This window comes from Pituophis catenifer, unplaced genomic scaffold, assembly GCF_029215685.1.
Source record: "Pituophis catenifer annectens isolate HBS135680 unplaced genomic scaffold, rPitCat1.0.hap2 SCAF_1, whole genome shotgun sequence".
Taxonomy (NCBI): domain Eukaryota; kingdom Metazoa; phylum Chordata; class Lepidosauria; order Squamata; family Colubridae; genus Pituophis; species Pituophis catenifer.
Genome location: NW_027256881.1, coordinates 141,169,340 through 141,186,281, shown reverse-complemented (window position 1 = coordinate 141,186,281; position 16,942 = coordinate 141,169,340). Strand labels below are relative to the sequence as shown.

Below are 16,942 nucleotides of genomic sequence, written 5' to 3'. Positions count from 1 at the left end.
GGTTGTTTTCATGCAGATGTTTCAATACCCAATTACCTAGGACTACAACTGATGCTATTACCTAATTCAGGGGTCAGCAACCTGCGACTCTGGAGCCGCATGTGGCTCTTTCACCCCTCTGCTGCGGCTCCCTGTCACTCAAAATATGTGTCACAACCACCAATCTGTGACACCCACTGGCAAGCGATTTAGGCCAACCATGGATAAATCCAAGAAAAGAAAAGTTTCAGAAGAAAACAGAACGTTTAATTCAACTACATATGCTAGTTTTGTGGCTGCTCAAGAAATAGTCAGGCATGGGAAGGATTTTGTGGCTCCTGGTGTTTTCTTTTCTGTGGGAAACGGGTCCAAATGGCTCTTTCAGTGTTTAAGGTTGCAGACCCCTGACCTAGTTTTAATAATGAAAGGTCTGCAAGAAAACAACCAAGTTCAGACAGCGCCAAGGACCCTCAATTATTTAGTTTATTTATTTATTTATTTATTTATTTATTTATTTATTTATTTATTTATTTATTTATTTATTTTCAAATTTCTATACCGCCCTTCTCCTTTCGGACTCAGGGCAGTGAACAGCCAAGTAAAACACTTTATATACAAAAGTTAAAATAGATTTAAAATAATTAAATAATTTGGCCCATAATTTAAAACATTACAATTTAAAACCAATTTCAAATTTTAAAAACCCATCATAAAATCAGGACAGCCCGGCTAACTGAAAGAGGTAGCTTTTAAGGGCCCGACGAAAAGTCCGGAGGTCTGGGATCACTCGTATCTCTGGGGGTAGATTGTTCCAGAGGGTAGGTGCCACCACAGAGAAGGCTCTCCCCCTGGGGATCACCAGCCGACATTGTCTGGCCAACGGCACCCTGAGGAGGCCCTCTCTGTGGGAGCGAACTGGCCAGTGGGAGGCAATTGGTGGCAGAAGACGGTCCCGTAAGTACCCCGGCCCTAAGCCATGAAGCGCTTTAAAGGTGATCACCAACACCTTGAAGCACACCCGAAAGTCCACCGGAAGCCAATGCAGCTCGCGCAGGAGAGGAGTCACATGGCAGCGCCCCGTCGCTCCCATAATCCCCCGCGTGGCTGCATTCTGCACCAGTTGGAGCCTCCGGGTGCACCCCAAGGGGAGCCCCATGTAGAGAGCGTTACAATAGTCCAGACGAGAAGTGACGAGTGCTTGAGTGACTGTGCGTAGGGAGTCCCGATCCAGAAAATGGCGCAACTGGCGTATCAGGCGAACCTGATAGAAAGCCCCCCTGGCCATGGCCGTCATATGCTCTTCTAAAGACAGCCGTGCATCCAGGAGGACGCCCAAGTTGCGAGCCCATTCCGTGGGGGCCAATGATTCGCCCCCAATAACCAGCGATGGCGCCAGCTGGCTATACCGGGACGCCGGCAGCCACAGCCACTTGGTCTTGGAAGGGTTGAGTTGAAGCCTGTTTCTCCCCATCCAAACCCGCACGGCCTACCAGTTATCTGATAGCAGCACAGCAAAGAAAAAATATTTATAACTGAAATAATCCCATGGAAAAACAATTAAAAAAATAACAAACCACTCATTATTCAATTCTCAGACCTTTTTGCTATTTTCAGTAGACATAGTATTTAAATATGTTATTAACTTGCTTTCAAAAAGATTTTTTCTTAATCTTGAATATGTATACCGTGTTTCCCTCAAAATAAGACCCAACCGGAAAATAAGCCTTAGCATGATTTTTCAGGATGGTAGTAATATAAACCCTACCCACAAAATAAGCCCCAGTTAAGATCGTCAGCCAGATGGACACCATATTTTTTCTTAATCTTGAATATGTATACCATATTTCCCTGAAAATAAGACCTAACCAGAAAATAAGCCCTAATGAGTCTTTTGGAGCAAAAATTAATATAAGACCCGATCTTATTTTCGGGAAAGCGTGGGAATTTATTTGTTGATTTTGAACTCACAAAGTAACAAGGTATCTGGAACTCTTTGGGATGATCTATACTAAAGCCATTTCTCCTTACTAGGTTTCTACAGGTAGTCCTCAACTTACAACCACAACTGAGGCCAAAATTTATATTGCTAAGTGAGAAATTTGTTAAGTGAGTTTGCCCCATTTTATGACCTTTCTTGCCACATTTGTTAAGTGAATCACTGCAGTTCTTAAATTAATAACATGGGTTGTTAATGAATCTGGTTCCCCCATTGACTGCTTGTCAGAAGGCTGCGAAAGGTGATCACATGACTCCTGGACACTGCAACTGTCATAAATGTGAGTCAGCTGTTAAGCATCTGAATGTAAATTACGATGCTACAACAGTTGTAAGAGTGAAAAATGGTCATAAGTCACTTTTTTCAGTGATGTTGTAACTTTGAATGATCACTAAAGGAACAGTTGTAAGTTTTAAGACTACCTGTACAAGGGTGGGCAACCTGTGGGATATATATTATTTTTTATTTATTGTAATTTGTCGAACAGGAATGAAAACAGAAATAATATAATAATACAATGACAGCGACGAGAGGCACATTAGTGCACTTGTGCACGCCCCCTCTACGGACCTCTTAAATATGAAGTGAGGTCCACAGAAGTCAATTTGTGACTAAAACTGTGAAAATTTGTAGCTGAGACAACTGAATCAGGTAGAGAATTCCAGACCTTGACAACTCTTATTACAAAAATCGTATTTTTTACAATCAAGTTTAGAATGATTTACATTGAGTTTAAAGCTGTTGTTCGCATGCGTATTATTGCAATTAAAACAGAAAAAGTCATTTACAGGCAAAACATATATGCCTCAACATATCTTATGTTTCCTCAAAGTTGACAGGGCAAAATATTTGCTTTCCAAATTCTCAACTTTCTTCCAGAGGCTAAATATTTTTTTAATCCAATTATATATTATCCAGAGTTCCCTCACAAAATAACACCCAGTTTTTATTCCATTCAGTTAGCTGTGTTTCTTTCTTGAGTATCTAAAATATTACTACATATTTGTTTCATAGGATTTTGTTTTAGTATTATCTACTCCTAGATTATTATCTACTCCTAGAGACCTTAGCATTCTTCATTTTTAGATGTAATTCAAGCATATAGACCCAGATTGTTGGGGGCAATATGCTGACTCTGTAAACCATTTAGAGAAATGTAAAAGCACTATGAAGCAGTATGTAAGTCTAAGTGCTATTGCTATTATTATTGCTATATACAGTCAGGTCCAGAAATATTGGGACATCGACACAATTCTAACATCTTTGGCTCTATACACCACCACAATGGAGTTGGAATGAAACAAACACAATGTGCGTTAACTGCAGACTGTCAGCTTTAATTTGAGGGTATGTACATCCAACTCAGGTGAACGGTGTAGGACTTACAGCAGTTTGTATATGTGCCTCCCACTTGTTAAGGGACCAAAAGTAATGGGACAATTGGCTTCTCAGCTGTTCCATGGCCAGGTGTGTGATTTTCCCTCATTACCCCAATTACAATGTGCAGATAAAAGGCCCAGAGTTCATTTCAAGTGTGCTATTTGCATTTGGAATCTGTTGCTGTCAACTCTCAAGATGAGATCCAAAGAGCTGTCACTATCAGTGAAGCAAGCCATCATTAGGCTGAAGAAACAAAACAAACCCATCAGAGAGATAGCAAGAACATTAGGCATGGTCAAAACAACTGTTTGAAACATTCTCAAAAAGAAGGAATGCACCGGTGAGCTCAGCAACACCAAAAGACCTGGGAGACCATGGAAAACAAGTGTGGTGGATGACCGAAGAATTCTTTCCCTGGTGAAGAAAACACCCTTCACAACAGTTGGCCAGATCAAGAACACTCTACAGGAGGTAGGTGTATGTGTGTCAAAGTCAACAATCAAGAGAAGACTTCACCAGAATGAATACAGAGGGTTCACCACAAGATGTAAACCATTGGTGAGCTTCAAAAACAGGAAGGCCAGATTATAGTTTGCCAAACAACATCTAACAAAGCCTTCACAGTTCTGGAACAAAATCCTATGGACAGATGAGACCAAGATCAACTTGTACCAGAGTGATGGGAAGAGAAGAGTATGGAGAAGGAAAGGAATTGCTCATGATCCTAAGCATATCACCTCATCAGTGAAGCATGGTGGTGGTAGTGTCATGGCGTGGGCATGTATGGCTGCCAATGGAACTGGTTCTCTTGTATTTATTGATGATGTGACTGCTGACAAAAGCAGCAGGATGAATTCTGAAGTGTTTTGGGCAATATTATCTGCTCACATTCAGCCAAATGCTGCAGAACTCATTGGACGGCACTTCACAGTGCAGATGGACAATGACCCAAAGCATACTGCAAAAGCAACCAAAGAGTTTTTGAAGGGACAGAAGTGGAATGTTATGCAATGGCCAAGTCAATCACCTGACCTGAATCCCATTGAGCATGTATTTCACTTGCTGAAGACAAAACTGAAGGGAAAATGCCCCAAGAACAAGCAGGAACTGAAGACAGTTGCAGTAGAGGCCTGGCAGAGCATCACCAGGGATGAAACCCACTGTCTGGTGATGTCTATGCGTTCCAGACTTCAGGCTGTGATTGACTGCAAAGGATTTGCAACCAAGTATTAAGAAGGGAAAGTTTGATTTATGATTATTATTCTGTCCCATTACTTTTGGTCCCTTAACAAGTGGGAGGCACATATGCAAACTGCTGTAAGTCCTACACCGTTCACCTGAGTTGGATGTACATACCCTCAAATTAAAGCTGACAGTCTGCAGTTAACGCACATTGTATTTGTTTCATTCCAACTCCATTGTTGTGGTGTATAGAGCCAAAGATGTTAGAATTGTGTCGATGTCCCAATATTTCTGGACCTGACTGTATGTCTTGGAACAGAATTGTTCCTTACACTCTTCACTTTATTTCATTATCTTCTCTGTGTTCATATTAGGGTTGTGAAAGTTTCAAAATGCCTCAGAAGAAATGCTTCAGTCTTTGACCAAATGCATCACCTATTTTTCGTAATTGCTAAAGGTTATGTAATTCTATTCATTAAAACAGCACCAGCATTATTTTCATATTTCCAAACAGAGCACACATCTAGACATTCCTCACATCAGGTTTAAGAAAGCAGCCTCATCAGTTCATTTTTTTTAAAGGTCTCTACAGGGTTTTTCACATTACAATGGCAATTGGGACCAGAATGTCTATTGCTAAGTGATGTGGTCATAAACCATGATGTCACATGAAAGCATTGCTTAGCATTGCTTAGCAATGGCAGTCCCAGTTGTCTTGTAACCCCAGGACCATGTGGGTTGTTAAGTGAGGACCTCATGTATGAGAAGTAATATAGGATGAGGTAGCAATAGCAATAGCACTTAGACTTATATACCACTTTACAGTGCCTTACAGCCCTCTCTAAACAGTTTAGAGTCGCCATATTTCCCCCCAACAATCTGAGTCCTCATTTTACCAACCTCGGATGGATGGAAGGCTGAGTCAACCTTGAGCCTGGTGAGATTTGAATTGCCAAATGGCAGGCAGCAGGCAATCAGCAGAAGTAGCCTGCAGTACTGCACTCTAACCACTGCGCCACCATGGTAGAGTCCCAGAGAAATAGTCAGAGTTATGGATGGTTGTCACAGATGGGCACTATGGCGCATGGGCAGGTGGTTGAGTGTTGGGCCAGACACTAAGGAGACACAGGGATGGACAGGCAATAAAGCAGCAGGAGTGACTTGCAACTTCCTGCTAACTTTTCCATTGACTTTTCTTGTGGGAAGCCATCAAAGAAAGTCACAGATAGCAACTATAGGACCACAGAATAGTGCCACTATCAAAATTGTGAGCTGGTGCCCAAGTGCCTGAATTATGATAACATGACCATGGGAATGCTGCAATGGCTGCAACTTCGCAGACCAGTCTGAAGTTGTTCAATGCCAATGAGCAGTCATTAATTGAATCATCGGAACCCAAGGACTATCTGTATTTTAGCAATCTCTGAGATTAAACCAAACTAAAACCAATTATAAAATTTTCCATTCCCCTCCAATTAATTCTGTCAAAGAAAACTCTAGGACAACCTTGCTTTCTGTTGCAGTGAGTTGCCAAGATAGTACTTCAGACTATAGAACAGGGGTGTCAAACTCGCGTCGTCACGGCGTCATCACATGACATATCATGACTTTTTCCCCCCTTCGCTAAACCGGGCATGTGGGTGTGGCCAGCACGTGACACATCCGCCCCAGAGGCCACGAGTTTGACAGCCCTGCTATAGAGCAGTGGTCCCCAACCCCCGGTCCGCGGACCGGTGCCGGGCCGTGAAGTACCTGGCACCGGGCCGCGCAGCGGCCGGGGGACAGGAACGCTTCAGCACAAAGGCTCCTGGGCCGTGCGCAATGGGCCTGCGCAAAGGCTCAGGCTCCTGGGCCGTGCGCAATGGGCCTGCGCAAAGGCTCCTGGGCCGTGCGCAATGGGCCTGCGCAAAGGCTCAGGCTCCTGGGCCGTGCGCAATGGGCCTGCGCAAAGGCTCCTGGGCCGTGCGCAATGGGCCTGCGCAAAGGCTCCTGGGCCGTGGCCCCACCCCTGCGCGCGCTCAGCGGGCCGCGGCCCCACCCCTGCGCGCGCTCAGCGGGCCGCGGCCCCACCCCTGCGCGCGCTCAGCGGGCCGCGGCCCCACCCCTGCGCGCGCTCAGCGGGCCGCGGCGATAAAAAGGTTGGGGACCACTGCTATAGAGCCTTCAGATTCAACCTCACCATTTTCCTAGTCCCTTTTCTGATGTGATTAATTTCATTTGCTAAAACCTAAAGGACTGAGGGAAAAGCCTATTTTTAAAAAACCACTGTGTTATAGGACTTGTCTAGTGATTTCAGCAAAGGCTAATGGCAGAAGAGAGAAGTAAATTGATAGTTTGTTCCCATGATTCTGGCCTCAGATTTTCTGTGCACACAAGAAGGAAGATTGAGGCTAATGGAGAAGGTGGTGCAGAATATCACAGGGAGATGGCCTTGAAAGAAATAGGCAAGAGCCAGGATAGAAACAAAAAGGGCTTAAACATTCCTCAAGTCCTGGAAAGTCCTCACTTAGCATCCTTCATTAGGACTGAAATTTTCATTGCTAAGCAACGTAGCCGTTAGCATGTGATCCCACTGCTTACTGACAGCCATTTCGGTAGTCTTGTATCAGAGGTGGGTTTCAGCAGGTTCTGACCAATACTGGAGAACCAGTAGCAGAAATTTTGAGTAGTTTGGAGAACTGGTAGTAAACATTCTGACTGGCCCCGCCCCCATCTATTCTCTGCCTTCCAATTCCCAGCTGATTGAGAGGAAATGGGGATTTTGCTGTAACCTTCCCCTGGAGTGGGATGGGAATGGAGATTTTACAGTATCCTTCCCCTGCCCCACCAAGCCACGCCCACCAAACCATGCTACACCCACCAAGCCACACCCACAGAACCGGTAGTAAAAAAATTTAAAACTCACCGCTGTCTTGTATGCCATTGTTATGCCAGAACCACACTTATTAGGTGAGGACTTCACACTTCTCCTGCCCAGCTGTGCTCATCTATGCTTTAACTCACCTCACCTACCTATCCTATCTTTGCTGTTTTGGCTGACCTGCATTCCACTGCCACTGCCATTGTGCCTTCCCTCACCCCTATTGCCCCCACTGACCTCACTCTGCCCTGCCTCCCCACCTTCCTATACTCTCTCAACCTGCTATCGCATGCTGCCCCAGATGGTTTTTGCCATCTTCTTCCTCCAGCTACTGATGAGGGATGACAGGTTGGGTGCAGCAGGAATGGTACAGTACCGGGGGGGGGGGGGGGGCAGGACAGCAAGTGCTGCAGAGCAGCAGGTACAGTGGAATGCAGGGTAGCCAAAAGGGCAGAGATTGGGAGAAGGGGGGGAAGGCGGGGGGGGGGGGAGAGAGTTGAAGCATTCATGCAGTCATAAATGTGGGCAGCTTGCCAAGCACTCAAATTATAATCATGTAACTGCAGAGGCACTGCAAGGGCCACAGCGTAGACAGGATATAAGAGATAAGAAAGTAACTCACAATCAGGCTTGCAAGATTTCGTCATTAAGCCTATCTTAATGAAATATAGTTCATTATACTTCATTAGTGCGTGTTTCTCGGTTTTGTGTAGCCAAAAGGGCTGACATCACTCCTTTTCACAAGGAAAATCATATAATTGACAATTGTGTATGCAAAATTGTAGAATCAACATCTTTCAGGTCTTAAGGCTGTGAAAAAAGTTATTTGATTTACAGCAATGTCACATATATACAAATAGGCTTCAATTGCTGTCAGGTACAAAAGTTCAGAAAAATATGTTAAGCTGCAGCACAGAAAATTTCTTCAAGCTTATACACAAGAATCTAGTCAACTAATGGCCGGCATTAAATTGGCATTAGATAAGGGTCAAAGAAATTCAAGGGAACTTGGACTTGGATCGCTTGTGGCAACATAAGTACTCTAAGCTTATGACATGTTTAACTCTGTCTCCAGTGCCACCTGCTCTTCTTCTACAATTACATGCCATAACTGCCATCTTGAGGGGTTTTTTTAACCTCCCCATGGATGCTGCTGGATGGCTTATTGATCTGAACAGAACTTTACACTAATTATATTTATATTAATGCAAAAGAAAATTAAAAGGCAACTGTGTGCAACATAACTGTAGCCATTTTTCTATGTACCTGATATTACAATTCACAAAGTTTAAGCTGTTGGCCATTTGTTGGCTTCAGCTTTAACAAGTGGCATTTAATTCATTAAAGCGATCCTGTTGGTTTTTTTAGATCTCATGCAAGCCTAAAAATGGATGAGCTTTTGAAAGAATGCCATGCTTGAATTTTTTCTTGCCCTAAATACAGAGATACATTTTCTCCCCAATTTTAGTTAATAGCCTAAGAAAGCCTCTTTGGAAATTGCAGCATTTTCCAGCATTAAATTGTGCTAATGTAGAAGAGGAAATAGGATTACCACATGCCAGTTCCATAAGGCCGGGTGACCTAATGGTACGTGCATTGTATTCCATCTGTTCTAATATGATGCAAATGTGATATTTTGATCAATTCATCATGGCAACATTTATTGAATGCAGAGAACAGGGTTGCCCATTGAACCGCCACTAATTTAAAAATGCAACATTTTTGAGTAGAGCTACACTAATAGCTAGATGAAGACTATACTCTGCATCCTATACTCTGTATACTATACTCTATATTATAAGCATTTTCTTACTAATGAAACCTGATGCCACCTAATGGCTTGATATTCTTTTAGCATCTATATATGCTCAGGAGCCTATTCTCTAACAAGCATTCCTGCTGGACGCAAATCTCCAACAAAAAGAAATCTAGAAATTCTCATTTAAGATAGTGACATTGTAAGTATCTTCTTTTCCTACCTATACTGTACATGCCTGTCTAGCCTTATTAGAACAATACCATGCCACTAGTTCTACTAGTCAGTGACTTCTACTTTTTTCAGTTTCTTTAATGAAAGCTGGGAACCTAAGCCAAACAGGCAGAAATGACCTGTACAGACAATTTCCAGAAAATTGGGTCATTTGATAACCCTGAGTGTCAAATCTGCAGATCTAAACCAACTATCTATAAAATGTCAAAATGAAATCACAATTCAGGTCTCATCCATAAATTAATCTATAATGTATTAATCTATTAAAAAATTAAAAGCAGCCTTCACTTACATCAGGTTTTTTAATTTCTTCAGTCACCGTGTTCAAGACGTTCCATCCATCAAAAGACCAGAGACCTTGATAAAATGCAATTCCAATAGCTCCAGCCTCCATATTGGTGTCTTGAAACGCATCTTGGAAACTGTGGGTTTGCTCCTGAGCAAGCAGCACTAGTCCTCCCACTGCGATGACCAATAGTGCCAAGAGTTTGGCAGCCGTAAATATGTTCATCATGGACGTCGCTAACCTGACACTGAGGCAGTTGACCAATGTCAGGAAGAGGATGCAGCTTATAGCGGTGCATTTGATCATGACCTGCGGAGGGGAGCAGCCAGAATAAAATGGCACCAGAGCATATTCTGCAAAGCTCAGTGAGACGGCTGCCACGCCAGCAGGCCTTACCACAATGATTGAGGTGAATGCAAAAAGGAAAGCTGGAAGGGACCCAAAAGTCCTCAGGATGTAAATGTAGTCACCCCCAGATTCTTTGATTAAAATTCCCAACTCAGCATAGGACAGAGCTCCAAAGATGACCACCAAACCACAGGCTGCCCAAATAATGAGACTACCACCAGGGCTCCCTATGTTATGCAGTACCCATTCTGGTGACATAAAAATACCTGATCCAATCATAGTTCCAGCTACGAGTGAGATAGCGCTGGTTAAGCCAATTTCTCGCTTCAAGGTCAAGTTCTCTGACATCTCACTCGGCTGAGCAGCTGAGTTTTGGAGGTTGCTTCTGCTCTTCCCTATGGTAGGACTTGCCATGCTTGTTTCTTCAGCAGAGTGGAGCAGGTCTGTCCATTGCGAAGAATAAATTAGAATTCACACTTTGAGTTAAGTTAATGATTGCAGGCACTGAGTGTCTTCTCACGTTTGGCTAGTATACATGAAGTCCTCAAAGCCCTACCTTGTATGAAACATTAAGGTTATTTTTACTTGTAAGAAGCAATTTAGGATGGGAAACACAGTAGTTGATTGTTTGAGCTCTGGTAACTTATCCTTTTGATTTTCTAGATAAGCAGAGAATCTTCCTGCTCTTAAGGGCTTCTTTTATATCAGTTTGCATCAAGATAAGTAGTTGTTGTACTTAGTCCCTTCAGGAGATAAAAGAAAAGCAATTGGGAATATTTTACATCCACCTTCTTACAAAACTATAGTATGACTGAATGGCTTGAAGTCGTTTGAAGTCCCATGAAATAAGTATGGTATTGTATATGACACAATGGCACTGTTCTCCTTCGAGGGAGAAGTCAATGGGCTGGGAAAACATCAAAGAGGAATTACTTGACCAGCCTACTAATTCTTATGGAGTTGGATTCAGACCCAAAGAGAGTCATGAGTATGTCTAACTTAAAACTCTGCTTAATCTGCCATTTCATGGAACTCAGTGAGGTGCCCTGATCTCCCTCCCTCCCTCCCTCCCCCTCCTCCTCTGGAGGTATGGTGAATATTTTAAGTTTCATTGCTGGAGTCCTGGCAGCAACTGAACATGTCTTCCTAATATTCCTTGGTTTTCAGAGGCAACAAAACCACATACCCTCAGCACTGTCAACAACAAAATCAAATGGGGGGGGGCGGGGTGTCTCAGTGATGCCCTTGAGCCTAAGCTCCTAAAAAAAGTCTAATTTGCTCCCACATACCCCCAAACGCAAACCAACACTAGTACTCAATCAGGGATATAGCCGCACCCTCATAAGAACCAAAACAACCCCTGTATGTTATTGTTATGAATAGTACCAGTGGCTACCAAGCTCTTCTAGAAACATCACACTACCTCCCATGGCCATCACCACTTTATGGAGTTCCCAAGGTGTGTTTGTGGGGAGTTTTATCATACAGTCACCCTTAGGAAAACAAATACCTATTCCCACCCATCCCACAACACAGGCACACCGTTGTGCCAATGCACAATTCTCACACTGTATCAAAGCAGTCTATCCTACTTTGGTGTCAGCGCACTAGAAAAAAATCTGGCAAAAGCAGTTTGTGCAGTCTTTGGAATCAGTTGCCTGTCAACATTCCAGCTAAGGTAAAACTACTCATGACTTCCAGGGATGAGGTTTAGATATTGGTGAGTGGGAAAGTGTTGGTTTTTGGAATGTTTGTCACAATATTCAGCCAGATCACTTCCAAAATATCTTAGTTTAACAGCAAGTCATCAAGATAATCTGGCTGTCTCTGAGTTGCAAATAGCTTTGACCCTGTACAAGGTAGCTTTCAATATTACCTATTTTTACTTGAGTACCATATGTGTTAAGGTTAAAAAAATGTTTCATTTTCTGTTAGATGGGCTGTGTATTACTATATGAGTATTATGACTGTCATAAAATGGATGACAAAAGAGAAGTTATTTAGGATTTAGGGAGTGAGGATATACCTTGGTGATAGAAGGGGATAGATTCCTCCCATATTTGCTTCCTTGTATCAGGGATGCGTGCCACCACATTGTAGATAATAGGGACATCTACCGTGTTTCCCCGAAAATAAGACCTATCTTTTATTTTTTTGAACCCTGAAATAAGCACTTCGCCTTATTTTCAGGGAGGTCTTATTATTTGGGGAGGGTATGGAGCAAGATGGGGTTCATCTTGCCGTCTTATTTCCAGCTCTGCATTTAAATATTTTTGGGGAGGGCTTATTTTCAGGGGGAGGCTTATTTTAGTGCATGCGCTCAAATGCCCGATTGGGCTTATTATCAGGGGATGTTTTATTTTCTGGGAAACAGGGTACCACAGCATAGTGTTTCAGGTTGTGGTGGAGAACAATGTGTATTTCATGGGTGTCTTATGCAAAGGGTTCCAGTTCTTGTGACACCTTATTTTTGAGGTTCTGACTCACACTATGGCTAGAAAAAGTCTTCCTATGGCAGTCCCATTGATGCTAATGAATGGGATGTTAATTGGTTCCATTGTCTAGGGAAAAAAGCTTAAGCAAACAGCTTCTGGTGATGAAAATGGCAGCTTAGATGCCTCCAACGTTCTAATCTTGGAGATGATGGGACAGCTTGTTTTGCTCCCTGCACAGCAAGGGCGCCCTATCATTTCTAAAAACTAGAATTGTTCCATATGAACCCTGGATTGTCACTCCTTGCAAGTAAATTGCAGAAACAAAATTTTGAGATGAGTGTCATATCTCTCTCTTTCCCTCTCTCTCTCTCTCTCTCTCTCTCTCACTTTTTTGATGTATTCTTCCTTGTAGCTAAAGAGAAACTTTCTTTGGATCTTTGGAAAGGGCCTGGTGGCTCAGCAGACTGATAGCATTGTGATTAACACCAGCTGTCTGCAATTACTGTAAGTTTGAATCTCACCAGGCTCAAGGTTGACTCAGCCTTCCATCCTTTCTAAGGTAGGTAAATTGAGGACCCAGTTTGTGGGGGCAATAAGCTGACTTTGCATAAATATACAAAAGTATGAAGGCTATTGCTTAACGCATTGTAAGCCGCCCTGAGTCTCCAGAGAAGGGCGGCATATAAATCAATTTTTTTTAAAAAAAATGAATACTTCTGTTTAGAGACTTTATTTCTGGAGCTATATTTATATTGAAATGTTAAGAATTTTTTCTTATATTTGTCTGAGTTGCAAAAACTTGGAAACGAAAGAGACTCAGAGCATCTAAACAGAATTAAGTTGATTTTTTATTTTTGAAAGATTATTTTTTGATGAATCTATGTTCTTCAGCTTGGAGCATCAAATTGCTCTGCTTGTTTTTTCTATCTACCTTCCCATCATTTGGTTGGATTTACAAACAAGGACTGCCTCCTTTGAATTAAAGGCTGTTAATAAATCTTTTGCTAGCAGTGTATGATATAGACCATGGTTCCACATAGGGGTATCAAGATCAGGGTTTAGAGATGAGCAGCAGCTTCCACTGTCTCTTATGAATATGATTATTTGACATCTTGGGTACAACATTAGCACAATCTTTAGAAGTTTAGTTTAAGACTTTGAAAAACTTTTTTTAAAAAGACTGGATAAGATTTCAGTGGAAATTAAAACATTTAATGTCAGGATGGAACTTTTGGAGAAAAAAATCAGAAATTAGGGATCTGAGGAGAGGACTGGACAATTTGGCAGGGCAAATTTGGCTCTGCTGGAACTCAGAGAGAAGGAACTCTGAGGTTTAGGGTTATTCTAAATAGAACCCTTTTGAAAATATATGAAAAATGTTTATTCAGGCATTAGTTGATTTGTTGAGCTGGGAAGAGGAACAGATGGTGGGACAATTGGACAAGGCCTTATCACATAAATTCACGTCAGACTTCAGTGAGAATTTCTTCATGGAATCAAATCAATGATATATACTGTACATCCCCAAAGGCTCCAGTTATAGTTAACGGTGAATTAACCATTTTTATATTCAGAAGAGGGACAAGACAAGGTATCCTCTGTCCCCTTTGCTGTTTATTTTGGTTTGTAAAGCTTTGAATAGAGATATTAGACAAGATGAGAAGATAATGGGCTTAAAAATAAAAATAAATAAGACCTTTAAATTGAGAGCTTTTGCTGATGTTTTGGTTTTGATTTTATAGGATTCCCTGAAAGGGATTGATTCTTTGATGAAAAAATTGAAATGTTTTGTTGTGCCAGCAAGTTTTAAGATAAATAACTAGAATACAAAGATGTTGGTTTAAAATATGACTCAATCAAATCTTTATTCAGTCATAGACCAGCAAATAAAATACAAAAGTCAATTAAAAGAGCCTTGGTAGTACAGGGCTTTAAGGCACCCTGTTATTAAGCTTATTAAGACCAGCTGCCTGCAATTACTGCAGGGTTCGAATCTCGCCAAGGCTCAAGGTTGACTCAGCCTTCCATCCTTTCTAAGGTAGGTGAAATGAGGACCCAGTTTGTGGGGGCAATAAGCTGACTTTGTATAAATATACAAAAGGATGAAGGCTATTGCTGAGCACATTGTAAGCCGCCCTGAGTCTTCGGAGAAGGGCGGCATATAAATCAAATTAAAAAAAAAAAAAGACACAAGAAAAATATAGTTATTCTAAAATATCTAAAAAGTATTAGGGTTAGTGCTGTGGTATACTGTGCAGATTATAGAACAGTACTTGACTGTAGTCAAGGGAATAAAATTAGATTGATGCAATAATATCATCTTGAGATAAAATTGATTGGACTGATCAGGATGTTTAATAAAGAGTAGAAATAATAATTGTTAGGAAGTAACTGCACAGAGAGGGCAATAGAGAATAGCATGTTCCATTGATTCAATTATTTCTCCACTACATAACACAGTCTCTGTTCAAAGGGGATTTTTTTGGTATCAGCAGTAGCAGCTGTTGGGAGGGCATCGAATTGGACTAAGGAGAAGGCCCTTCTGAATGTTAGGATTGTTATGCGATTGAGATGTCCAGTCCAGCTGGTTGGAGAGGATGTTCAGAGTGACTCAAGAAGGTATTTCTGGGTAGGCTGGAAAGTCTGCTTGCAGCTCTAAATCAATCGCTTGCTATTTGAGATCTTTCCGGTGAATGTAGATTTTTAAAAAATCATTTTATCAGATATGCCATATTGAGAATTTGGAACAGTTATAAGGCAAAATTGTTTCCTAAAATTCCTTTATGTTTGGCAGCCCCCAAATCCATTTTTAGAAGGGAAATGATAGCTAAACAAAAAAGACTGGCTGAATTTTTCTCAAGGAGTGCATAACTTAAAAAACAAGAGGAGGTTTTGGAAGGCTTTACATGCCATTGATTTCCTTTTGTTCAGCTAATGGAAAGATTTAAGTTGGATAAGAAGAATTATGAGCTTGGAAAACAAGGGCCATCAAAGGGGCAGGATGAGTGAATAAGGAGTCTAAGTCGTCTTTTGAATCAGTGCTTGTAATACTGTTTTTGGTGACCTTTTCTTTCTACTCTCTTTTCTCTTTCTCTTTTCATAGGTACTGTTGCTTGCTTAGTTAACAGAAAGAGATTGGTGGTATCATGAAACTTTGCCAGAATTTTCTTTCGGCAAAAGTTCAAGGGATACCAGGAACCTTGTGTCCAGTGGCTTCAAACTGGTTATTTTTACACATGCATCCTTGCTAGAACCACTAAATGCTAATCGGGCCATTTGTGTTATACAGTAAGGTCAAAGAATATATACATACCACATTAAGCCAAAATCAGATGAACCACTTTTTGGCTGTGCTTCCTTGCTTGCAAAGATAACCCTATCACATGTTGGTGGAAGAGACCATGATGTGGGTCAAAGGGAATGCTTCACAGCAAAGCTAAAGACCTAGTTTCGTTCTGGCATTTGTAGGTAATGGATTAGGTACCACAAGAAGAAGTTATATCAGAGATCCTGGAAAGCTACTCCAAACAAGCTATCCAAAATCGGTGGTTGATCTATATCTTACTTTCCTTACCCAGGCTAATCTTATTGTTTGTAGAAATATAAGCTTACAGTGAGTCCCACAGAATGATAGTCTTGCTATACAGAACTTCAAGATGAAGCTATCTTTTGAAGCTATCTTTTGCAATGATTGGCCAAGAACTCTAAAGCATTTATATGGCCAAATGAGAAGCTTATGTGAAAGGCCAAGTTTCTCTTCCAGTATTTCTTCAACATCCTGGGCATATTTTCCTGGGCTATATTACAGGAATATAAAGCAGATTAATATTTAAACTCATTTTTTGCATTCCAGGGACCAGCAAAGCAAGTTTACAATATGGTGTGAAGTTATCCAGTGTTCTAGCCAATCAGCCATGTCATCCTCTAAGATATTCTTTTTCTTGACTATTTTGTTTTCATTTCTCCTGGCATCTCCTCCTAGATTTCCAGTGTTGCTGCAAATAAGCAGTCTTACTTGGGCTTTTGGATTTTTAAGGTTCTGGGTTTTTGATATTTTCCCTTTAAGCTGATATGCAAAATGTGTGTTGCCTTATGGATCTTACCTTGTTTGGCTGCAAACAGTATGGGCAGTGCCACTGAACTATATAACAATGGTTCTCACTTCTAAGCATGGAAGATAAAGAATATATTTCTAGTCAGTTGGCTAAAAGAGACTGCTGGGATTATCTCCTTTCTCCATTAAAGCTGCATCCACCTGATAGTTTGCCCAGGGCTGGTCTACTGTTCTGGAAGTCCTGAAAATAAAATGGAAGATTCATCAGAGAGAAACTATGGATATGGAAGGTTCATACTAATCCTCTTATACTGAACTATACCTCAGTAAACCCTCAGTTGTCATTTACTTGAGAAAAAAATTGATATGAGGACTGGCTAAATCCTGACTTGTGTTATTTGAGGTGGATTAGCCCTGCTGAAATAATGTTCC

The 16,942-nt window shown here is 41.5% G+C and overlaps 1 protein-coding gene across 1 annotated transcript in view; it reads right to left on the bottom strand.

Annotated features, from left to right (window-relative positions):
* LOC139325756 (b(0,+)-type amino acid transporter 1-like) overlaps nt 1-10,435 on the bottom strand; it is a 33,545-nt gene extending 23,110 nt beyond the window's left edge. Inside the window, exon 1 of the mRNA XM_070955743.1 lies at nt 9,680-10,435. Within this exon, the coding sequence (XP_070811844.1) occupies nt 9,680-10,435 (756 nt within the window). The remainder of the gene's footprint in view (nt 1-9,679) is intronic.
* Between the last annotated feature and the right edge of the window lie 6,507 nt (nt 10,436-16,942).